This window comes from Stenella coeruleoalba, assembly GCF_951394435.1.
Source record: "Stenella coeruleoalba genome assembly, chromosome: 9".
Classification (NCBI taxonomy): Eukaryota; Metazoa; Chordata; class Mammalia; order Artiodactyla; family Delphinidae; genus Stenella; species Stenella coeruleoalba.
The window spans coordinates 56388598-56415399 of record NC_137155.1 but is presented as its reverse complement, the minus strand read 5'-3'; the positions used below and the strand labels follow the sequence as shown (position 1 = coordinate 56415399).

Here is a 26802-nt window from a genome sequence, read left to right as displayed (position 1 = left end):
TTTTTGTAAGTATCTAATATTTGTTTATGATAGTTCTATCAGATCTATCTACCTAGTTTTAGACTCTCAAATGCCCTAGAAAACCCTAAAGCATACTCATTCACAAGATTTCTCTGTGAGTATAACCAGGAAGAGAGAATATTTGCTATGTACTCAAATTATAGCATTTGATTTGGGGGAAAAATCATTTTATGTTTTACTAGGTACAAATAGGGATAGGCATTCTTATGTAGGCAAGAATTAATATGCATCAAAATTCTTGAAGAGTTAATCCAATGTAAAGAAGCTTATATGATTTATTTGATATTCCTAACTTCTCTTTCAGGGGTTTATTGCACTTATTTATAACAGTTTCCTAGTCCATTCATTACAGAATGTAGGTCGAAAAATATTGCCCTTTAGAGTTCATTCTGTTACATAATATTACTGTGTATTTGGGAACATAATATATTAAGATACAACGATACGGAACATTATTTTGCTCTTGAGATTCACAGGAGAAGAGGGACTAATCTATGGAATGGATCTGAAACAAAGCTAATAGACTTGGATTTAATTAATTTGGGTAATTAAAAGTATACTGAATCTATGAGATCTGATACTTGATTTTTCTAAAATGGATTGCTCACTGCTTTTTCCCCTTTACTTTCCGTAGGGAACCAGTTCCCTCCAATTGCAGCACAGGACCTTCCTTTTGTGTTAAAGGCTGGCTACCTTGAAAAACGCAGAAAAGGTAAATCATATGATTCTAATGAAAAACCTAAAAATCTAAGACTCTAAGAAAACCTGATGATATTATCCAAACCACAAAATACAGCTTTTAGCTCTAAATAATTTTTAATAACAAAATAAAACATTTGGTCAGGTTTTTTGTTGTCAACCTTGGTTATTTGTAGATGATTTTAAAGCTGTTTCCTGCCTCTTGGAGGAGAGCTGTTGGCCATGACTGTATTCTCAAGGATGGGATTTCTCACACTTATCCCACCCAGCTGAGCAGCGGGTTATCTGTACCTGACCTGGCAGACACCATGTTTGCTACGGTTCAGATCAAGCTTAGCATATTGTCTGCCATTTTCTGTTAATCATTCAGTGTTCCTTTCCATTGGCTAAGATAATTGGGAGTTGACCATATGGTCTCACTCTTTCAACCCCAATATATAATGAATATGAAATATGGAGGTGGTGTTATGATACAGGAAATGAAAAGCGGAAAGTCTCTTCATTACCATTCTGCTTATCTCTCAGGTAGTCCCTTTGGGCCTTCCTATTTATATTCCATTTGCTTTTCTTAGCTTTCTTAGCTGAATTTTAAAGCTGAAAGAGATAATAGAAATCTAGGTCAACCCCTCCTCCCTCTTTTTTATGACAGATGAGAAAATGAGACCCTGATGAATCTATTATCTTAAGGCTTTATAGTCAAATACCTTTCTGACTGTTTCCTGTCAGGAAAGTTTGTTAGCCATGTAGTTGATCCCATAAATGTAGCCATCCCATCTCTGCTGTAGTGTATTCCTTTTTTTTTTTTTTTAACATCTTTATTGGAGTATAATTGCTTTACAATGGTGTGTTAGTTTCTGCTTTGTAACAAAATGAATCAGTTATACATATACATATATCCCCATATCTCTTCCCTCTTGCATCTCCCTCCCTCCCACCCTCCATATCCCACCCCTCTAGGTGGTCACAAAGCACTGAGCTGATCTCCCTGTGCTATGCGGCTGCTTCCCACTAGCTATCTATTTTACATTTGGTATTGTATATATGTCCATGCCACTCTCTCACTTTGTCCCAGCTTACCCTTCCCCCTCCCCGTATCCTCAAGTCCATTCTCTAGTAGGTCTGCGTCTTTATTTCCGTCTTGCCCCTAGGTTCTTCATGACCATTTTTTTTTAGATTCCATATATATGTGTTAGCACACTGTATTTGGTTTTCTCTTTCAGACTTACTTCACTCTGTATGACAGACTCTAGGTCCATCCACCTCACTACAAATAACTCAATTTCGTTTCTTTTTATGGCTGAGTAATATTCCATTGTATATATGTGCCACATCTTTATCCATTCATCTGTTGATGGACACTTAGGTTGCTTCCATGTCCGGGCTATTGTAAATAGAGCTGCAATGAACATTGTGGTACATGACTCTTTTTGAATGATGGTTTTCTCAGGGTATCTGCCCAGTATTGGGATTGCTGGGTCGTATAGTAGTTCTAAATTTAATTTTTTACGGAACCTCCATATTGTTCTCCATAGTGGCTATATCAATTTACATTCCTAGTGTATTCCTTTTAGCTTTGTTTTGTTTTTTGTTTGTCTCTTGGAAAGGAAGATACAAATTATTTAGTCATAGAATTTTACAGCTAAAAGGAGCCTTAGAAATCATATTAACTAACTTTTCCTTTTTCAATAAGGGAATTGCATTATATTTATAAAGGTAATATATATTATCTAAACTGTTCTTTTTCCCTCTTTATTGTAGATCACAGCTTTCTGGGATTTGAATGGCAGAAACGGTGGTGTGCTCTCAGTAAAACAGTGTTCTATTATTATGGAAGTGATAAAGGTAGTATTGGCCTTCAGTTATATCAGCATGAGGGTTTTGGGGGGGGGCATTTTACTCCACCCCCATACCTTTTGGGTGCAGAATAAGCTGAAGACAAATGGAGAAAGAATAACTAAAAATTTTAATACTATAGCCTAAGGGTAATTAATAATTCTGTTATTTGACAAATGCTCCAAATTCCAGAATGCCGTAAAAGTTAACACAATTGTGTTTTATTGAATTAGGAAAGAGAAAAATAACTTTCATCAGTGTGGCCTTTTACCTCAGGAATTATTGATATTTATCATCCAGGCGGTAGTTGTAGAGTTTCTTTAGGGTTGTGGGAGTTTTGAAGGGAGGAGAGGATGTTTTTTCCTTCAAATATTTTAAAAGAAAAATTTAGATAAAATGAAACGTGTGCAACACCTTTCTCAGCTGCCTTTATGGATTTAAGTAACAGCAAACATCTATCAAGGTTACTGTTCTAAGCACCTTAGCTGTCTAAGCAGTTTAGCTATATTAACTTGGTTAGCTACAGCTTTGTGAGGTAGGTACCATCATTAGTCCCACTTATTTTACTGTTTGGAAAACTGAGGACAGGGAGGTTAAGTCACTTGTTCAAGGTCACAGAGCTGGTAATGGCAGTTTGGGTATTTAAACTGAGGCATAATGGTTAGAGTCCATGCTCTTAACCACTATTATCACTATGTTAATTTAGAAACAGTTACATTTTGTAACTTCACTTGCTAATTAATAACTTACTCATAGTTCACATAATTTTAAGTTCATTGTTTGAACAAATAAAGCCATAAAATACTGAAATTTAAAGAATATAAGCTTTCTTAGTTTTGCTTTTATCTAGGAAAAGTGGGTCAGAAGTTGAATTTTATAAAGTAAGGGTTGTATATAAATAGCTGACATTCATTTCCAGAAAGGACACTTAAGGAGAAAAAAAAGATGTAAAAGTCCAATATCACTGAATATAAACTTTCCCATGAAGTTGTTTCTTATCAGTGTTGTTTGGAAGTTTATATTTCATTTGACATTATTTGCAGTTTTTAGGGTTTTCTTCCTTATTATAAAATCAGGCAGATATGATTATTGTATTTCAGATAAATTTTAAATACATGCATGATGCTAGAAGTTGGTCTCACCTTTTGGTTAATGGGATTATCAAGTTGAGAATTAACTTAGTGGCGAGTTTGCATTCTGTCACTAATTTACAATATGTTCGTAAGTAGAAATGGAGTCAGTGAAGTGTAAACTATAAACAGCTATCAACAGGTAGCCTTCTTCCTTCTGCTAAGGCTTAAGTAGGTGATTTTATCAGAAAATTTAGAGTCCAAGTTCAATTATGATTATCATAGGTCATAAACATGTGTTACTATTATAGAAATAAAATTTTGTACTGTATTGTGAATTGAGATCAAGATTTTGCTTTTTCATAAAGGAAATGTCTTCTATTTCATAAGACCAGGGGAGGGAGGTTTTAAATCCTTGTGACTTTGGTTCAGTTAGTCTTCTCATTTCTAATTTCTTTAAAAATCAATGAATACGTATGTCTGTTTCCTTCACTCCTAGTCCTAACTGGTATATACCAACAGTTAGGTCAAAGATTAGCAAGAGTTTTCCCAAAATCTAGGGAATGTTTATATTTATTTCAAAGGCTAATAAATAAATTCTAGTTATTTGGGGGAGATACTAGTTAAATTCCCATTTCTATTCTTACTTGATGAGGCCTTGTGGTAATAACATTCTTTGTAATTTGTATTTTAAGTACTTTGTGATCCATTTAGCCACTCTACCACCACAGCTTTTAAAAAGTTACTATTCTCGCATTCCCTTTTTACGTGGATCTTTGAGGAGCTGGTTTATATTTCCTTAAACTCTTCCCTATCTGTCACTATGAAGCCTCCTGTTTCCATTGAGATTTCAGATCTGTTTTTAGTGGTTCTTTGGAATTCTTGGCCAGTTCTGCTTTTAGGGACTTGGGGGGGGGGGAAATCTATATTTAGACAGTTTTTAACTGCTTGTTTGGCATGATTTTAATTTCCTTCCTTTGTGTCCTTTTCTTTCCAAGAAAATGTACATGTCACATGAAATTTTTTTCTTTTGTGAAATCAGATAGCTGATTTGTACATTGTTTACTGTATATGTGAACCACTTTACCTAAACTTTGGAAAGAGCTATTTAGACATATGAGAACTACAATCCTCCAACTAAGTAGGATTTAGATAAATGGATTGTAGAGGCACAGAGGAGTTGATACCACTTACTAGGTTAAATTGTACTTTGTTACTGTTTGACAGATACATAGTTCACATTTTCTAACTTACAGTATGTGCCAAAAAACATTTTGACCCATCAAGATAATAATGGCTTAGAAAGAGTAGTTCCAGCCTGTAGGGTAAATAATACTCTTACCTTTGTACCCCTAAATATTCTCTGTATTTATTATTCATGGCCATTTGGGGACTTTAAGTTTTATACACACACACACACACACACACACACACACACACACCCACACCCACACCCACCCATATATCTTAACAAAACATACTTTATCACTTTCTGAAATTACATCCTTCCTTTCATCTGTTTCCTCTTCATTTGAATCTCATTGTCATGAATCTCATTTATCAAACTTCTTGGGTCCTAGATGCTCAAACTGCCATTAAGGTAGTCCTTCACTCACTGATTTATTCATTTTTTAATTTGGTAAACATTTATTGGGCACTTGATAGATCCTGGGCATGGGGAATCCAAAGATAATCCTGCCTTACAGGTACTCTCAGTTGGAGTTGTGTGGGTATCAGTAAGAGAAGAGAGGAAGTCATGGGATCACTCGGGGGCTGGGTAGGTAAATTCAATGTGGTACAATAAGTGATTTAAATAAAATATCTTTGGATCACAAAGGGGGGGTGGGTAATTTCCTGAGGGAGTTAAAGAATACTTCCTAGTGGAGAGGACCCTTCATTGGACCTTAAAAAATGAGGAGTTTGTTGGATGAAAAAGGGTAAAATGGGCATTCCAGGCAGCAGAATGGCAAAGATTCTGAGTTTTGAAAGGCCTTGGATGAGATCAGAGTTGGAATCAAGGCAGAGCATACAGTGAATGAGGGGAGGGTGTATAAAAGGCTAAAACAGTGGGTTAGGATCAGATTGACAAGAGCCTTATGAGAATAAGGTCCTTGCTAACTATTTTATCTTGAATATGGCTTTTAAGCATAGGGCTCTATGACCAGAATTGGTTTTTAGGAAGTAATTGTGATAATATTGTGGGGCATGGATTGGAATGGTTAGAAACTGGGTCAGCAGGATCATTTAGGGCGACACTGAACTAGTCTACACAAGAGAGGTTATCACAGGAAGCTGAGAGGCACATGGAGGATTTAGTCAGGCCCTTCCGGCTCCAAAGCCATGTTCTTTCCACAACTTGGAAGTTAGCAGCCCTTCCAACACACCTGTAAATGATGGCCCATTTAGGAATCTGTTCCAAACTCATGTTTTCAGCGTTTTTTTTTGTTTTTTGTTTTTTTTTGCGGTACGCGGGCCTCTCACTGTTGTGGCCTCTCCTGTTGCGGAGCACAGGCTCTGGATGCGCAGGCTCAGCGGCCATGGCTTACGGGCCCAGCCGCTCCGCAGCATGTGGGATCTTCCCGGACCGGGGCACGAACCCGTGTCCCCTGCATCGGCAGGCGGACTCTCAACCACTGCGCCACCTGGGAAGCCCTCAGGGTTTTGTTTTTCTGTTTAACCTCCATATGATCTTTGAATCAGCATTATGAAACTTATCTCCTCCCACTTTTAAGGGGGGAATAGTTTGTAGTATCTCTTCCGCTTAAGGAGTTTTGCTGCCCCTACCCCAAGTCCCCAATTAAAGAAAATTCTAGTGCCATCTAGTATGTGGCAACTGCAAGTAGCCTTGGTCCTACCAAGAGTCATTCTAAATGTATATCAAAAGTTATTTATTATATCATGTGGTTGTAACTTTTTCATTGTAGAATAGTACCTTTTCAATGTATAATAAAAGTCAGTAGAAAATTGGGCTTAATACAGATAATTTAAACTAACAAAACTTTTACATTGGTAGGGAAGTAAAATTTTTTATTGAAATTGACCTCTCTGCTCTCTCACTTCCCTCATTATTTCACCACTGATAGGAAAAATAGGACATAGCTGTTCAGTGTGGATGACAATTATAAAGTATTTTGATGTTGAAATAGCGTCATAGTTCTCTTTTAATATTTAAAATTATTGTTAAAGTGACAGTGTTTGTATAATTAGAAGTTCTGTTGTTTTATAACAACAACTTTAGTTACAGCCATAAAAGCTTACCTTTTTTCCTGGTTCATTTGATAGAGGCAAATTCCTGGGTCAGAGCATCAGCATTTTATAATTATATCATGAATATATACAAAATATGTAAATTAAATCTGATATTAAAAAAATTCATACTATAATTTTGTTTGTGTAAAGAAGGATAATATCTTTGTTATTCCTTAAGAAATAGAAATAATTTTGACATGATAGAAATGAAATAATTCTGATATGCAAATACTAACTTTAAACTCTATCAAAATGAATGTTAAATAAAAGACCTTTATTACCCTGTAGCAGTACAGAGAAGTTAAAATGTACATCTGATACTTAGAAGGACGTCATCAACATGGGGAAATATTCATGTACAAACTAAGTCCTATTTAAAGGTCTCATGATGATGAGTCCCGTTGGTTTGCAATAAACCAGGACACAGTTTGATTTAAAATATATCTATACATCTGTATATAGATTGAAGAGATGTGTGTGTGTGTGTATACATAGATAGATTGAAAGTAATATATTTTTAATAGATCTGCACTGCTGTAAGTACACAGATATATAGATGTTACTGTACCTATCTCTGTGTAATAGATACAGCAACATCTGTAGCAGTAAATATTCTTTGAAAATCTATGTGCCGGGTATTATTAGTGCTAAGTGGTATCACACACTGGCTCAGAGGAGTGGGCACAGAGGACCCATGAAACAGTATGATATGCAGGAGCCGGCTCACTGGGGCAGTCGGTGAGTGAGGGCTGGTGAGACTGGAAGAGGAGGAGCCAAGCTGGTAAATTCCCTGGTCAGGAGTTTGGCCTTTTTTGTCTAAGGGGCAGTTAATGTTTCTAAGCATTGCAGGTAAGTAGATGGCATGACAAACTTTGGATGTTGGAAAGATCACGTTGACAGCTGTCAGAAGAAGGTAAGACTGGAGGCAGATGTGTTTTGAAACTGAGAGTGGCTGGGAATCCAGAGAGTTGTTTAGCACCTTAAGTGCATGAAGGAGCCGCAGGTTATGTTTTTAGCCATTCTCACGTTGCATGACGTTGCATGGGTAGCAGCAGTGTCATTAATTCTGTAATTATTGTAGGAGGCCCTAAGAGGATAACATGTATAGGATATTAAGATATTCTCTGTATAATGTTTATCTTTTTTAAAAAATTTATTTATTTTATTTATGTATTTTTTGGCTGCATTGGGTCTTTGTTGCTGCGTGCGGGCTTCTCTAGTTGCGACGAGCGGGGGCTGCTCTTAGTTGCGGTGCGTAGGCATCTCATTGCGGTGGCTTCTCTTGTTGTGCAGCACAGGCTCTAGGCACGCAGGGCTCAGTAGTTGTGGCTCATGGACTCTAGAGTGCAGGTTCAGTAGTTGTGGCGCACGGGCTTAGTTGCTCCGCGGCATGTGGGATCTTCTGGACCAGGGCTCGAACCCGTGTCCCCTGCATTGGCAGGCAGATTCTTAACTATTGTGCCACCAGGGAAGCCCCTGTATAATGTTTATCTTAACAATAGCTGTATGTGTAGTCTAATAGACCATATCATAATTATTATCTGAATTTCAGTTGTGGAGGAAAACAGTAGGTATAGCCAAAAAAACTAGAAACATGGTTTTAAATTCCAGTCTACGAGAAATTTAATTTCTTGTAATTTATTTATTCTCCATTCACAGCTACCTCATACTACACTGTTTTTTAAATCAAGTTTATTCCTGTGGTTGAAAGTGTGCGGCGGTATACAAAAACCACTTGGTTCTTATGCTTGCAGTGTACTTTTTTTTTTTTTTGGCTGCTGTGTTTTGCAGGATCTTAGTTCCCTGACCAGGGATTGAACCCAGGCTTTTGACAGTGCAAGTGTGGAGTCTTAACCACTGGACCACCAGGGAATTCCCACTTGCAGTGTACTTTTATTTTAAAGGAAAAAAAAAAAAGGTTTTATAAATACCTAAAATTTCCTGCCACCAGACCGTATGAGCAAAACTTTTAATTCTAACTAAAGTGCTTCCCTTTGGACCCATACATATTGCCTATGTTTGTTATTCAGAGCCCTTTGGGGCCCTTAAGTAATAAATATATATGGCATACAGTATTTTTCACTTAAAATAGTAATAATTTGATATTTCCTCATGGTATAACTTGGAACACTGGAAGTATATTTCAAGTGACAGAATTAGCATTGGCAGCTGTATTTCTGTGAGCTGTATAAACAAGGAAAATGTTCATGTGTCTTTAACTGAGGGCTTAGAACAACTTACTAATCAGTTGGATAAAGTTTAGTGGGAGGTTTAGTATTAACGGGCATGTTTCCCTCTTTCTTACTAGTGAGCATTAATACTTATGGAAATAGCATGAGTTATTCACTAAGAGGGAAAGGCCTTTTTAAATATAAGAAGCAGATATTATCAAAAATTTCTGAACACATTTCATATCTTTCTGTTTGCTAGTCATGTGTACCAAATTAGCATTATTGGTATAAACAACAGAAACCAACTTTGTTTATGCAGGAAAGGAAATTATTGGGAGAATATCAACTCTCAGACAGAGTTGATGGGAAGGCTAAACAACCAGGCTTGGAAAAGCAGTCAAGGACTAAGGGAGGTGAGGTGGCTGGAACTGCAGCCCAATCCACACCTCCAGGGACAGTCTGACTGGGACACACTGGCGGCCCTGCCAAGCCAGGACTCGCGATGTTGCCTTTGTGCACTGCCACCAATCAGTGAATGCCACTGCTAACAGAAGTGGATTCTGAGCTCCCCCCTGATTCTTTTGTTATTCAGTTCAGATTTAGGTCCCAGGCTGGAGCATCCACTTGACTGATCTGGAACAGGGAAAATCTAAACCTCCCTCCAGCTTCTGTGGCGGGAAGTTGGCTCTGCCTCCTGATGATCTCAGGACTAAAATAGGAAAGATACTTAGATGCTGGGGATCCTCAAATGACAAATGCTCACAACTCATAGGGATGCTAAATGATTTAGAATTATTTAGTTGCTGTATTTATACTATATTTTAAATGCTAAGAGAGTGGTTGGTGTTTTAAGCATATCTTCTGAGAGCCAGCAAAAAAGAGAAAAAGCCAGCATATTTGCAATGAAACTAGGACTGACTGGGTTTTGGAAGATGGTAGTAGGGTGGAGGGAGAGAAAGAGGTGTCAGTTGATAAAGAAAAGGGAGAAATTAAGAATGATGCTCAATTTTCTGGTTTGGGGGCTTCAATTAATGGAAGTACTGCTTATTGAGAAGGAGGACACGACAAGAAAGATCACAAGTAGAGTGGGAGTGGGGATAAGATGATCTCCATTGTGGGCAAGTTATATTCATTGTGCCTATAGGACATTCAAGAGATGAAACATGTATAGTGAGCAGGTGAAGATTTGGATATTGGGCTTCCCTGGTGGCACAGTGGTTGAGAGTCCGCCTGCCGATGCAGGGGACACGGGTTCGTGTCCCGGTCCGGGAAGATCCCACATGCCGCGGAGCGGCTAGGCCTGTGAGCCATGGCCGCTGAGCCTGCGCGTCTGGAGCCTGTGCTCCGCAGCGGGAGAGGCCATGACAGTGAGAGAGAGGGCCGTGTACTGCAAAAAAAAAAAAACAGATATGGATATTGAGTTCTGAAGCTGGACTGAAAATAGAGAACTAGGAGTCACAAGCATATTGATAGGAATTTAATCCCTGGGATTGGATGTCGTTGCCCAGTGAAAACTGTACAGCAGGAAAAGAACAGGATTTAGAACATAACCCATCATGGCTGTTTAAGAGATAGGCAAAGGTACCGGAGCCCATAAAGCAAGCTGAGAAAGTTGGGCCCAAGTTGCAGGAGGAAATGCAAGCTCTAACGCTTACCATCTCTACTGAGACTTCATAAATTACATGTTCTAAAACAGTGGTTTTTCAAACATTCGTGTGTATCAAAATCACATGGGGTGTTTGCTAAAAGCTTAGTTTTGTGGACTCACCCCCGGGGAATCCTATACAGCAAGTTCAGAGTGGCAGCCATTTCTATGTTTTTAACAGGCATCCAAGATGATTCTAACAGGTGATTCTTGAAATCCACTTTGAGAAACACCTTTCTAGGAGACAATGTGAAATGGTTGAAAAAGCAAGGTTTTAGAATCAGACTTACGTTAGGGTCCTGGCTTTTACTACTTTGGTTGTGTGGCTGTAAGCAAGTTCTTTAAGTTTTCTTTTTCCCCATCAGTGCTGGGGATATAATAAATACCTTCTTTGTCTTAGAATTATTACAAGGTATATATGAGATTGCTGTATTAAATTTCTGGCATATAGAAGGAGTTCAGCAAATAAGATCTGTCTTTTTGGGCTTGCCTGGTGGTGCAGTGGTTAAGAATCCACCTGCCAATGCAGGGCACACGAGTTCGAGCCCTGGTCCAGGAAGACCCCACATGCTGCAGAGCAACTAAGTCGGTGCGCCATAACTACTGAAGCCCACGCACCTAGAGCCGGTGCTCTGCATTTTTTAAAAAAGAAAAAAAAAGATCTGTCTTTTTGGCTCTTAAAACCCCCAGAACACAGCTGTAAACCTAAAGCCAGTGAAAAAGTAGGAGGAAATAGCATCATTAACCTCATACATTTTGTTTTGTAAGAGATCAGAGCCAACTGCTTTTTACCTCAAACCTACTGAATTAGAATTGTGTAAAATTAAGTTACCGATTTAATAGATTTCATTATCTAGTTTCTCCTGGCAGCCTTCAGTGCTGTAGACATTAAATTCGAACAGCATTGATATAGGCAAGGTTAAAGTGTGAAATAGAAGCTGAGGAAAATGTAATAGAGGGACAAACACCTCAAAAATCCTGAGGGTATCAACGTGTTGTAATATACTATAAAAACTAATACTCAGATTAATACTACTCGATCAAGAAAAAGTTAAATTACGTTTAACAGAATTGTTTGAAAAGTCAGGGAAGTATATATTTCAGAATGATTTCAGTTATAAAAACCAACATTTTAGAGAGTTTTGGCACTTAAAAGAAATAAACTTCTGTGATTTGAGAAGTTCACTTAGATAAATTATTTTATTAGTCTACTATAGTTCTGGATAAATGAACTTATATGACCTTACTTCCCATTTGATTGGCATGTAACTATTTTTTTTTTTTTTTGCGGTACGCGGGCCTCTCACTGTTGTGGCCTCTCCCGTTGCGGAGCACAGGCTCCGGCTGCGCAGGCTCAGCGGCCATGGCTGACGGGCCCAGCCGCTCTGCGGCATGTGGGATCTTCCCGGACCGGGGCACGAACCCGTGTCCCCTGCATCAGCAGGTGGACTCTCAACCACTGCGCCACCAGGGAAGCCCATGGCATGTACCTATTTTTAAGTCAACAAGTGTCTTTGAAACTACCCCAGAAAGCACTGTCAAACTAGCCTATATGTAAATTGCTATAGATTGCCATGTGATGCTAAGGTTTTCTCTTTCCTCTGGGCCTTGAAGAGAAGCTAATGTAAATGGAGAAGAGCAGAGTCTTAGCATACCCATGTCTGCCCATTTTGTGTCGTGAACTTCCTATCTCACGTTGGCTAATTGGAAATATGGCTACTTTCTGGTTATGGATTTGCAAAAGCTACTGAGAGTTATGAATTTTTCTTTCCTCCAACTGGTCCTTGAATATCCTGTTTTTTTCCTGAGAAGTTTAAGGAAATCTCTCAAAAGTATCCTGTATGGCTTTGATATTTGCTTCCAACTACTTCCATTTTTTATTGTGAAAATTAAATCCTTTTGCAGTGTAGTGAATCACTGACTAATATTCCTGGAGCACTTATATCTGTACTGGGTGTGTGGGAAGGTGTGTGGGGTGTCTGTTTCAGTGGCAAAGGGGGAAAGGTCTGGTACAGTGTTACTAGCTTTTGTCTCACCATACCTATAATGCTCCTTTGTTTAAGTGCTCAGCATAAATTTGTTGAATGAGTGAATGAATGAATTAGTTATCTTTGAGAATTTTAGAAGAACCAACAGTGCTTAACCATTATTATTTTAATACCTTTTCCCCAGTATTATTTTTTTAGTTAGGTATTTTGCAAAATATGTTATGTGAGTACCAGTTCCATAAAATATTCTGTTAAAAAAGGGTTCCACCGACAAATAATTTGGGGAAATGCTGCACACCAGATCTTTCTCATAGAAATTTGATCAAATATATTAAGGGCCTTAAGAAGGCCCTTAAGAAGGCTGGACTAACAAAACCTGCTTAACTTTGTTTAATTCAACATTTCCCAAACTTATTTGATCATGGAAACCTGTTAATATCCCATAAACACACTTTGGGAAACGCTGCTCTGATTTTTATAGTTTTCATCTCATAGAGTTTATTGCAGACGTTTTCCACAAAGCAAACTTCTAATTTTGAATTTGAATTGTTTTTTCAATCATTCAAAGAGTTGTAAATTATGACTAAATATGATTAGAATGTCCAGATTTAAGTCAGAAATTACTAACTCAGATTGTTTGCCTTTGATGTTTTGAACCAGATATGATCTTGATGACCTTTTAAAAATGCCTGTGACTTCAGGCATTAAATTAGTACATTTAAGAAAAGGAGACACGTATTTTACGGGCACACTAAGCTGAGAGAGCCCTGCACCCCATGATGTGGAAGCATTTCTATATTTCCCCTGAGCTCAGTAAAAGAGACAGTTGTCCTCACTCATGATTTTAATATCGTATGTTAATCTAGGAAGTAAACCTATAGCAGTGCCTCTTTTCTCTCAAAATTGTATAACTGGATAAAGTAGGAAAGGCGACTAATTTTACTTTTAGTTTCAGTATTAAATCCTTTGTTTTATTCCTACTTTATTGTTTTTAAAGTAATATCTGACTAAAACTGAAGTCATCTTTTCTTTTGACTTTTCATCATATGGGATTCAAATGTGCTTTACTAGTTTAACTGTTCACTGACTGGTTAGTGAACAGTTTTGTTTTGTTTTGGTAAGAAATGCTTCTGTACTTGCTTTACCACTCCTCTCCATTCAAATACTTTGTTTTCCCCTCACATCTTTTTATAATTAGCAGTTTTGTTTTGCTTTGCTTTTTAAATTTAGAGTTTGATTTGTACCAATTTAGGAGATTTAAAGAAAAAAAAAGTTGTGTTTTAGGGGCTTTTGCGGGGTGGGGAGGTTGGAGGGTGGTGATGAGAGGAGATAGTGGTAAATAAAAGCCCAGCAAGCTTTCAACTAGACGGGTTTTCCCACTGGCTTACCAAACCTGAAAGAGCCACGGATTTGTAGTGGGTTTGTCTAGCAAGTTCTAAGTTCCAATTCTTGGATTTTCCCTACATGAAATTGTCATATTTCCATACTTCCTTCTGAATAAGACCATTATCTGCAGACCTCTTCTTTTGGTTCCCTTAGATGTCCTTTTTAAAACCAACCATTCCAAGTAACTCTGTAATTTTAGAATTAAAAGTAATACCTAGAAATGTTACTTAAATATTATACTGTGAAAGCAATATGACCAAAAAATATTCTATCCAAAAATTTATCCAAAAAATCTAAATAAAAGCTAATCAACTGGATATTTATATTCACTATAGTAAATGAAATTCTAACTTTCGTTTTATCTTCAACAGACAAACAACAGAAAGGTGAATTTGCAATAGAAGGCTACAATGTCAGAATGAATAACACTCTTAGGAAGGATGGAAAGAAAGATTGCTGTTTTGAAATCTCTGCTCCTGATAAACGTATCTATCAGGTTGGAGTTTTTATGATGCCTTGAAATTAAGTTGATAAAACTTCCTGATTTCATTTTTAAAGACATTAACATTTTGTTCAAACAACTCTTTCTGACATGTTAATAATACTAAAAAATACTGGGTTTTATACATTAAACATTTGTATAAGGGCAAATCAAGTTTTTCAAAAATTCCAGATTAGTTCAAGTGATATCTTCTTGAGAGAACAGGAGATATGTAATTTATCAATTACTTCACATGTTGCGTTTTTTATGTCTATTTTAATGGAACTGTGTGATTTCTTAAAAGGATTACATGGCAGAAAGAATAAAATTATCAAAAGAAAAATATCAGAATGTTCATGCATATTGTATTGCTTAGGCTTGTGGGAGAAAAGGAAGGCAAAGGCACACATCAGCTCTGCAATTCAAGAGCTATCAGCCAGCATCAATATGGAATGCGTGTTTAATAAGTTTCAAATATCTGAGGTTGCAGTTGAAAGCCAGTTAATTAAGTTGTCAGGTAGTGTGTTGGAATCGGACAAGAACATTTTTAAGAAAGCTGTACCCAGCAGTCTAAAGAAATTCATGGGTGTCTTCTAATTGTCAAGGGCAAATTTTGTTCATCAGTTCTGTCTTTGACATTGATGAAGAGAAGCAGCTTTTTTTCCTGCACAGCTGCCAGCTGCTGATCACAGTTTCAAATCCATCATCCTCTGCTTCAATTACGTAAATTTGTCAAAATTAGCTATACATTATAAGAAGCATCCTTGCAAGGAAAGTAGTACTAGACATGAAGAGAACTACTAATGGTCTTAAAGAAATGGAAAGAATGCAACATATACCTTTCATTACGGTGGTGATTTTTATTGCTATCGTTTGTTTCTTTTAGTTCACGGCAGCTTCTCCCAAAGATGCCGAAGAATGGGTACAGCAGCTGAAATTTGTTTTACAAGGTAAGAGCAATCAATTGAACAAGTTATTACAGTCTTTAAGTACTGAATAACTGAATAAGTTAGAGTTTCATACAAAGAAACTTATTGACTTCTGTGAGAAATGACTAAAAGAACATGACTGGTATTAATACATACCATTTGCTTCAGATTAATAAAAGCATCTTTTCTGCAAGTACCATATGGCAACTTTGAAATTCACATATTTACACCACAATCAATTTTTTTAAATGTTTAAGTTAAGGATATAGCATATAACAATATTGCGACTTTGTAGGGCTGCATTAATTTAGGTAATAGGGTTTTGAAAACCTCTTTTGCACTCTTGAAAATTCTGCCTCCTGAAACATGTTTTGTAGATATGGGGTCTGATGTTATTCCTGAGGATGAGGATGAAAGAGGAGACTTATATGATGATGTTGATCATCCTCTACCAATCAGCAGTTCACCAGCAAGCAGCCAGCCAATTGATGATGAAATTTATGAAGAACTTCCAGGTATTTATTTATGGTGATTCACTTAAGGATTTTAGGGATTTTTTTTTAATGTCATATATCATCAAGAGAAGAAACTGGTGAGCTATTAAAAACAAGGACAAAGAAAATCTTCAAAACTGTTTTACGAAAAGGGCACTGCTTGAGGTATTTCAAGTGAGTGGATATACTTTTATGAAAAGTGAATGGAATGTTAAAATGAAGCAGATACAGTCCTAATCTCATGGGACTTTGGGCTCATTAACATTGTTTATGCTACATAATTTTTTAATTAAAAAATTGACTTGCCTTACAGTTTTTTCCAGCAACTCACACATCATTTTTTATTTATACATCTTGGAACTTCCATTAACCAGAAGTTCTGTGCACACCCCATATGTCAACAACTTCTGCCTCATATATTCCTCCTTCTGTAGTGTATTGCATTGTCTTGGAGGAATATCGTTGAACTATAAACAAAGGCCTTTTGAGGCTTGAAGTTTTCGTACTTGATATTTTATCATTCTACATTTTCAGGCATGGTTTAGTGTTTATATGCCTCAGTATCTGTTATGTAACATAAATTTAATTGTCTATTAGCTCTTTGGCTTGTAATTTTGAGGGTCAACCTAAAACAGAAGGAACATTTAGGGAATTATTACGTTACTACTACTCTAGGTTGAAATGAGCCTTTTTCTGGTTATTAAAAAAATCAGCCATTAGAGAAAGAAAAGGGATTATAAGTAATATGTGTGATTTAACTGACATCTCATATAGCAAGGCTATTTTTCTTTGAATAGAACAATTTAACAACAGTATAAACCTTTACAAATGATTTAACAATACCTGAAGTGTTCAAAATTAACATACAAATGTGATGTTCAGTGTAGTAAGCAGAGCATAGTAACTAGCACATGGACTTTAGAGTCAAAAAGTTTAAACTCTGACTATACCATTTACTAGCTCAGTGACCTTAAAAGTCAATTTTGTCATCTATAAAATAATGATAATTTCATAAGGGGGGTGGTAGTAAATGACATCATGGATCTGCAGCCCTCAGCACAGTGCTTGAGTCATAGCACACCCACACTAAATTGTCACATCATTATTATTTTCATTATTATATCTGGTAAATTCTACACATGCTTATATGGAGTTATAATAATGGCTTTCTGACCAAGTAAGAATTAATGATTGTAATGGGATTATAAATCCAAGATATTAAAAAAATTACTCAAAATATGCATCTACATATTCTTTTTTTTAACATCTTTATTGGCGTATAATTGTTTTACAATGGTGTGTTAGTTTCTGCTTTATAACAAAGTGAATCAGCTATACATATACATATATCCCCATATCTCCTCCCTTTTGCATCTCCCTCCCACCCTCCTAATCCCACCCCTCTAGGTGGTCACAAAGCACCAAGTTGATCTCCCTGTGCTATGCGGCTGCTTCCCACTAGCTATCTATTTTACATTTGGTAGTGTATATATATGTCCATGCCACTCTCTCACTTCGTCCCAGCTTACCCTTCCCCCTCCCCGTGTCCTCAAGTCCATTCTGTACGTCTGCGTCTTCATTCCTGTCCTGTCCCTATGTTCATCAGAACCTTTTTTTTTTAGATTCCATATATATGTGTTAGCATACGGTATTTGTTTTTCTCCTTCTGACTTACTTCACTCTGTATGGCAGACTCTAGGTTCTTCCACCTCACTACAAATAACTTAATTTCATTTCTTTTTATGGCTGAGTAGTATTCTATTGTATATGTGTGCCACATCTTCTTTATCCATTCATCTGTCTTTGGACACTTAGGTTGCTTCCGTGTGCTGGCTATTGTAAATAGTGCTTCAATGAACATTGTGGTACATGACTCTTTTTGAATGATGGTTTTCTCAGGGTATCTGCCCAGTAGTGGGATTGCTGGGTTGTATGGTAGTCCTATTTGTAGTTTTTTAAGGAACCTCCATACTGTTCTCCATAGTGGCTGTATCAATTTACATTCCCACCAACAGTGCAAGAGGGTTCCCTTTTCTCCATACCCCCTCCAGCATTTATTGTTTGTAGATTTTTTGATGATGGCCATTCTGACTAGTGTGAGGTGATACCTTATTGTACTTTTGATTTGCATTTCTCTAACGATTAGTGATGTTGAGCATCCTTTCATGTGTTTGTTGGCAATCTGTATATCTTCTTTGGAGAAATGTCTATTTAAATCTTCTGCGCATTTTTGGATTGGGTTGTTTGTTTTTTTGATATTGAGCTTCATGAGCTGCTTGTATATTTTGGAGATTAATCCTTTGTCAGTTGCTTCATTTGCAAATATTTTCTCCCATTCTGAGGGTTGTCTTTTTGTATCGTTTATGGTTTCCTTTGCTGCGCAAAAGCTTTGATGTTTCATTAGGTCCCATTTGTTTATTTTTGTTTTTATTTCCATTTCTCTAGGGGGTGGGTCAAAAAGGATCTTGCTGTGATTTATGTCAAAGAGTGTTCTTCCTGTGTTTTCCTCTAAGAGTTTTAAGAGTGTTTGGCCTTACATTTAGGTCTTTAATCCATTTTGAGTTTATTTTTATGTATGGTGTTAGGGAGTGTTCTAATTTCATTCTTTTACATGTAGCTGTCCAGTTTTCCCAGCACCACTTATTGAAGAGGCTGTCTTTTCTCCACTGTATATTCTTGCCTCCTTTATCAAAGATAAGTTGACTGTATGTGCATGGGTTTATCTCTGGACTTTCTATCCTGTTCCATTGATCTATATTTCTGTTTTTGTACCAGTACCATACTGTCTTGATTACTGTAGCTTTGTAGTATAGTCTGAAGTCAGGGAGCCTGATTCCTCCAGCTTCATTTTTCTTTCTCAAGATTGCTTTGGCTATTCGGGGTCTTTTGTGTTTCCATACAAATTGTGAAATATTTTGTTCTAGTTCTGTGAAAAATGCCATTGGTAGTTTGATAGGGATTGCACTGCATCTGTAGATTGCTTTGGATAGTATAGTCATTTTCACAGTGTTGATTCTTCCAATCCAAGAACATAGTATATCTCTCCATCTGTTTGTATCATCTTTAATTTCTTTCATCAGTGTCTTATAGTTTTCTGCATACAGGTCTTTTGTCTCCTTAGGTAGATTTATTCCTAGGTATTTTATTCTTTTTATTGCAGTGGTAAATGGGAGTGTTTCCTTAATTTCTCTTTCAGATTTTTCATCATTAGTGTATAGGAATGCAAGAGATTTCTGTGCATTAATTTTGTATCCTGTTACTTTACCACATTCATTGATTAGCTCTAGTAGTTTTCTGGTAGCATCTTTAGGATTCTCTATGTATAGTATCATGTCATCTGCAAACAGTGACAGCTTTACTTCTTCTTTTCCGATTTGGATTCCTTTTATTTCTTTTTCTTGTTTGATCGTTGTGGCCAAAACTTCCAAAACTATATTGAATAATAGTGGTGAGAGTGGGCATCCTTGTCTTGTTCCTGATTTTAGAGGAAATGGTTTCAGTTTTTCACCATTGAGTCATAGCACACCCACAATAAATTGTCACATCATCATTATAATTTTCATTATTATATCTGGTAAATTCTGCAAGTGATTATATGGAGTTATAATAATGGTTTTCTGACCAAGTAAGAATTAATGCTTGTAATGGGATTATAAATCTAAGATATTATAAAAATTACTCAAAATATGCATCTATATATTGTCTTTTACTGCCCTACCAGAAGATGATTACTATAAAAGCATGATTTTGTGGGGAATGGTAATCTGTATATTTCTATATTTTAATAGAACTATATGTTTGTAGCTCCTTCCTTTCTGATTTATCTCAAGGAAATGACACCTGCCATAGCCTTGGTTATCCTCAAGTAGGGAAGAATATTCTCTGACTGCTTGTCTTTAGTCACACCATACCACTAATACAGTTATTTTAGTCTTTATGTTCAGAAGAGCTTGTGAGAAAGTATACTGATGTAAAATGGAAGAGTGTAGTACCTTTAAATATGATATTACTGCAATATACACTTCATTCCTTTAAAACACTGCAGTGAATGGGTTACATTACAATTGCTGAATTGACTGTTAATTAAGTTCTATGTTTCTTCAACTTGCTTATCCTCTCCCCATCCCCCCAAATAAAAAATTGGTCAGAAATAAAGAGCACATATTTATAGCACTTTCATACTAAAGATCTAAGGAAGAGTGCCTGTAAGTAGCTTGAAATCTTAAAAATGTGAAACATCTTTTATTTTCTCTCACTACGGATGTTCTTCTTCATCACTTTTTTTGGCCTGGGGCCACATAATCATTGTAAATAACTGGTTACTCTTGAAGTAGTCTTACTTCTTTCTGTGGTACTGGAAGAAATCTAAGCTGCTCTGGTATTCCTTGCCCCTGCCTGGGATCCCAGTTGCTGTACAAAGTGATTGAGTTTGATAGAGCCTGCAACTGTGCCCCTGGGAAGGAAGCTGGTGTAGGCAGCTGTGGAATGTCTAGTTCTTCTTTCTTTCCCAGTGTAACCGAGAGCCACTTCAGTGTCTGCACAGTTCAGGGTGGTCGAGTTTGAGCCACCCATTAGAGAGGGGATTTTTTTTTTAGTGAAAACCCTGAAGTTGGCTCGTAGAGTTAGAGGTTTTGTTTGATTAAATATCTAAAACTAGAACAGCAACTTTTTTTCTTTCAGAAATGGTCTCTCAGGAGAAGAGTTTAGCTAATTGCTTTCACTTCTGTGAAATATGAATATAATTTTGAGAGGAGGTGAAAACAGTGGAAAAGCAGTGAACATACTTATAAACTGTTGTTATTTTTCCAGTTCTGTACAAATAACTGTGTATATCAGAAATCTTACTGGTTAAACTCCCAGAATTAATTAATACTATCATTTCAACACGATTTTCTATCCATTACATGTAGTTGAAAATTAATCCTCTTAGTTGAAAGATGAAGCATAAAATGTGTTTGAAGAAAAATCTAAGCATTCAACATGTTACTTTAAAGCACAAAGTTCTTTTTCTGAGAAAGCAGAGCTCTTACTCAAATAAATGTTTTTTTTTGTTTGTTTGTTTGTTTTTGCGGTACACGGGCCTCTCACTGCTGTGGCCTCTCCCGTTGCGGAGCACAGGCTCCGGACGTGCAGGCTCAGCGGCCATGGCTCACGGGCCCAGCCGCTCTGCGGCATGTGGGATCTTCCCGGACCGGGGCACTAACTCGTGTCCCCTGCATCGGCAGGCGGACTCTCAACCACTGTGCCACCAGGGAAGTCCAAATAAATGTATTTTTAAAATGCGAAATAAACATGCGGTGTTTTAAGTCTCAAGAATAATAAGAAGAAAACATTGTTTAAAAATTGTATTATAAAATATCCCTTGAAAAATGTTTATAATTTTATGGGAGTGTAAATAGTTTCATTGTTTTTCAGTTAGAATATTCTAACTATTACAGCAGCTTCTCTTTAATTTCTTGTTCATTAAATTTTAACTAACTTCACAAAAGAATAGGAATAAATTTGTAAGGTTCTTTGCATTTAGGGTATTTATACATATGTAGAGAAGAATTGAGACAATGCCATTTCTGGGGAATATTAAAGACATTTGGCTTTTCTTCAAATATCCTAATGCTTTGACATCTTTTATGTCTTAGTACCTATTAGCATAGGCCAGTCATGTTTGATTACGCGGTGATATTACTATTGCATATTTATGTTTGCAAAGCTAATATTTTGATCAAAGTGTGTTAAACTGTTTCATAACACAGTAATGAGTTCATTTGGCTTAGCACAAATTTCAGAAGTTATTGCTCATTTTTTCATTAGAAATACAGAAGAAGGTTTTTGTTTGAATTTGAATCTCGAAAGGGGAAAGCAATACTTGGGAAATTGCTGCAGAAACCAACCCAGCTTGCTCTTCTCTTCTAGTTACCATGTCACCTGTAATTTTTTTCTATAATGTCAGGAAATTCTGCAGAAATAACACAACAAAAAGATTTTTAAAGATGTAGGCTCAATAAAATCGGCCTAGTATCAAGAGTGGTAACTGCCTGTTCAGCCTATTAAATCTGTAGATTTCAGGGGAATTGCATTTGAAATTCTTCTGGCAAGTGGAGAGGAGGAGAGAAGGTAGCATAAAATAGGACAATAAATTTCTAATCCCATTAACCTATTTTTTTAAGTGTTAATTCATTCTTTTTTTTTTTTTTAAATATTGTAATGATAGATTGAACTATTCCAAGCCAGAAAAGGACGTTTTTATTCTTTGGTCATTCAATTACATTTTAAATTTATTCAGTCCAACTATCTGCATCTAAAATGGCATATAAAGCAAATTGCAGCTATAAATTTTTTCCATGAAACTATTATATATATATATACATATACACCCATAAAAAAGAACAGTGTTTGAGTACTTAAATTTGAAGCAATCTCCGGCAAATGACATGAGAGCCAACTTAATCAATAAATAGTTACAACCCCCCCAAAATACATTTTAGCTTTATTTTCTTGCTGAGTAATTATCACTCATATTACCAAGTTAAACAAGATTATAGAAGACCCTGGAGTCTCTGGTATTAACATCATTCCTGATTTCACCAAATAATTTTTTTTCACATTCCTTCTTTGGAATGCAATGGAAAGATGCCAGTTGACTTTCACAGAATCACCCATATTCAGCCTTTTAATATTGTTAGTCTAGGCAGCCTGCTGGCATTCCTTTTCCTTAAACTATGGTACTGAATTATAAAGTGTGGTGATATGGTTTCCTGTTATATGGTACGATAGATAACTAGATTATCATTTTTTGGATGGTTTCAGCTCTGAACTCTGCTGAGAAGGTTATCTGAAGTTATACAATATAAGGAAAACATCCATAAATTAGAGTCACCGCACACATCTAATTGTAGTTTTATCTTTGCTGAATATAAATGTGATCTTTTTAGGGTTCTTCAATGTTGCCTCTTTCATAATACAGCATGAAGCTTTGAGATATAATTTTGCTTGTCATGTTGCTTTTCTCTACTTTGCCATTGGCATTGCAAACAAATTCTCTTCATTACAAGAGATGGTTTAATAGATATTAAAACCCGAAATACCTGTGTGCGTGCAAAACATATATTTCTAACTGTAGAGAAATAAACTAACCTATTTTTGCAACTTGGCGCTACCTCTGTGGTTCTCAACCACGGGAGATTTTGGCCCCCAGGGTACATTTAATGACTGAATTCCTGGAGGCATTTTTGGTTGCCCCAACTGGTTGTGTGTGTGTGTGTGTGTGTGTGTGTGTGTGTGTGTGTGTGTGTTGCAGGCATCTTAGTGGGTAGGTGCCAGGGACGCTGCTAAACATCCTACAAAGCACAGGACGGCCACCACTACAAAGAATTATCTGACCCAAAATGTCAGCAGTGCCGAGGTTGAGAAACTCTGTTATAGAGGTATAATAGATGGCTTTTGGTTTATCACCTTTTGTGTGTGAGTGTTCCAATAAAACTTTATTTACAAAGACAGGCACTCTTTGAGCTATAGTTTGCCAACCCCTGAACTTGCAGTTCTCTTCCATTTGCCTTCTGACCCATTTATATCCCGCACCTTTACAGTGCTTAGCATACAGAAGGAGCTGAATAATGATTGATTAAGCTAGTGAATTAGATGTGAGCAATAAAACCACTAGATGACAGTGTTAAAGGAGCAGAAACAAGAAGTTAATTTCTAGGGGTGTAATGGTTAACGGACAAGAGAAAGAGACATTTGTTGGCAGCTTCATGGTTTGAGGTGAAGTCATTTGTGATTAGTCATTATCACAGACCTTGAACTGTGAAGGGACAAAGAATCACCAGTAGCAGTGAGATACAGAGCAAGACACTTGGCATCTGAGCCTCAATTTCCTTATTTATGAAATGAGGAGGTCATTTCCATCTTCAAGATAATATAGCAGATACATGGGTTTAAGGGAGTGAAACAGATCCGATCCAGATGCTGGCGATATGACTTGGGTTGTGGGACATTACAGCTCTCAGTTTCCTCCTCTATAATGAGGCTGATAAAATTCCTCCTTTAGAGAGTGATTAGGATGGTTTAGCGCAGGGTTTCTCAACCTCAGCACTGTTGACATTCTGGGCCAGAAAATTCTTTGTGTAGGGGCTGACTTGTGCATTGTAAAATGTTTAGCAGCATCCCTGGTCTACACCACTAGATGCTTGTAGCACCCCTATAAGGTGACAACCAAAAAAGCCTTTAGACATTGCCCAGGGTTTATCACCTTTTTATCTGTGTCTCTTGAGTTGTAAAAATCCATAACCCATGCTTTGTATGAGTTTATTTTTATGGACAAAACATAGGTTTTCTTATATAAGTAAAGCTAGGAAAATATAGAATGGCTCTATGTCATGAGGGACCAGCTAGACTTGTCTGTCACTGTTTACTTCAAGGGACTGAGGAGTCTCAGAGAAATGAGAAACCCATGAAAGATTAAAAAAAAAAAAAGATTAAAAAGAAGAAAAAGGAGGGAAGCATTTTCTCTATTTTAATGAGCTGGGATCTGTGAAGGGAGAGTCTTTTTTTAATATTGTAAATATGTGTCTTTCTTGTATAGACACTTGGCTTATCCTATTCTGATAGGGTTGTTCATTTCAGGCTGAAGTGAAAGACCTATGGACGAAGGACTGGATCTTCTTAAAGGGAGTCAGACCACCTGGGAGAATGCAGGGCCAAGCAATTCCAAGGCCACCTGGAATTTGACAGGTGGCTTTAAGAGGAGAGGAAATCCAATAATGGGGTTTCTCTTCCTTTTGGGGCCTGGATTTTGAGGAGATTAATGGGCCTGAGATGGCAGGAAAAATGGTCTCTGCTCCTGAAGGTCAACAGGGAGTCCCTGAGGGGCCCTACTGGGGGGATCAGTGAAGATGCACTCACCTGAGGGTACGTCACACCATGCCACATCAGGTGGTTCTTTATTATTCTCTGCACATTTCCCTTTTGCTGTTTCTGAGTCTTAACTTTTAAATCTTTACTAACAAACAATAGATGCTCACTGGAAGAATCTTAAATATTGCTGATGGACATAAAGTTAATAAGTGAAAGTCATTCACCTTCTACTCTAAGTAAGCATTGTTAACAGTTTGATATAAATCTTTTGTCTTTTTTTAGCCCATTTACAAATATGCAATGTTTATACTTAATAAAAAAAGAGATCCTTCTTTTCATTTACTTTCTTCTACCTTTTCTTTTAATTTCTTTCCTTTCATTTTCTTCCTGCTTCCTTATTACCTTCTTCCTTTTCTCATTCTGTTATTTTCCTCCCTTCCCTTTTCCGTTTCCATTCTTTCTTTTCTTCCTTGCTTTTACTTCTTTCATTCCACAAATATTCTTGAGCACCTGTTATGTGGCAGGCATTGTACCTAGGTGCTAGAAATCCCTCTGCATTCTTACACAGGCCTTAAATGGGTGCAGCTACACCTTCCCTTTCTGGCCCAAGCCCCTTGACTTATGACTACATCCTTAATTCCGCATGTTTATTTATGTCGTATACATATATATATGTATATATACATATATATATTATTCGTGTCTCATGACATGAGTTAGTTGTTTTTGCTTTTCTGATATATGAATCCTGTCTTCTGGCAGACGGTGTCAAAACTATCGTGATACCTTCTCTCAAGGCATCCTCCACTTCCCCTCTTCCTCTCCATCTGTCTCTTATCTACTGGCTCCTCTCCCTGACCCATACACACAGAATACCTTTCTCTGTATCCATAACCAGTAAATTGTTGTGGTTGAGCAAGGACTTTGGAGGCAAACACACATTGCTTTGACTCCCAGTTCTGCTCCTCACTATGTACTTTAGCCAAAAGAAAAGTGAACACAGAGGTAAGGTGGAAAGTCCAAGAAACAACAGTGAACATAGAAATAGGTAAAATATGTCAGTAATGTTAATTATTGATTATTTTTCAATGAGCTTTTTTTTTTTCGGTACACGGGCCTCTCACTGTTGTGGCCTCTCCCGTTGCGGAGCACAGGCTCCGGACGCGCAGGCTCAGCGGCCATGGCTCATGGGCCCAGCCGCTCTGCGGCATGTGGGATCTTCCCGGACTAGGGCACGAACCCGTGTCCCCTGCATCGGCAGGCAGGCTCTCAATCACCGCGCCACCAGGGAAGCCCAAGCTTTTTTTTTTTATTTTAAAAAGAGTTAACACTAAATTTAGCTTATAATTTTAAAAATTAGCTGGAGCAAGATGGAGATGTGGGGTAGTGCCAGTGTGCCAAGTGTTGTCTTATTCAGGAGGAAGGAGGAGAGAAATACTGAGTAATTGTAGTCTTTGTTAGGAAATGCATGTTAAAATTTCAGAGTAAGTACTAAATAAGTAGGAATGCAATCTTAGGGTTCCCAAAGCAGCAGAAGGGAAATAAAAGATGATCACAGAAAAAATTTTAAATCCAAAAGAAGACAGGAAGAAAGGAAATGGAGCAAAGGGAAAATATAGTTTTAAAAGAGCCCAAATATAAAAATAATTACAGTAAATGTAACTTGATTAAAATAATCTATTAAAAGACAGAAATTATCACATTGGAGTTTTTAAAAAAAATCTAGCAGCATTCTTAGAGGAGATAGTCCTGAAACTAAACCACATAGAAATTTTCAGAGTAAGGGAATGAAAATAGATATACCAGACAACCCTATTCAAAGAAAGCTACTATAGCAGTGTTAACATCAGATAATGTAGAATGTAAGGCATAAAGCCATAATAGGACTACAGAATGTCAGTATATAATAATAGTAAAAGAAGATAACGTTTAAGTGCATCTAACTGTATAACTTTGAAGCCTATAAAGAAAAAACTTATAAGACAA

General features: G+C 37.0%; 1 protein-coding gene across 2 annotated transcripts in view; it reads left to right on the top strand.

Moving 5' to 3' along the window:
* The window catches only part of SKAP2 (src kinase associated phosphoprotein 2), a 155820-nt gene that overhangs the window by 83210 nt on the left and 45808 nt on the right, over window positions 1–26802 (top strand). For both annotated transcript variants that reach the window (XM_079931760.1, XM_079931761.1), the window contains 5 exons: window positions 656–733; window positions 2479–2562; window positions 14434–14558; window positions 15430–15493; window positions 15850–15987. In XM_079931760.1, the coding sequence (XP_079787886.1) occupies window positions 656–733; window positions 2479–2562; window positions 14434–14558; window positions 15430–15493; window positions 15850–15987 (489 nt within the window). The remainder of the gene's footprint in view (window positions 1–655; window positions 734–2478; window positions 2563–14433; window positions 14559–15429; window positions 15494–15849; window positions 15988–26802) is intronic.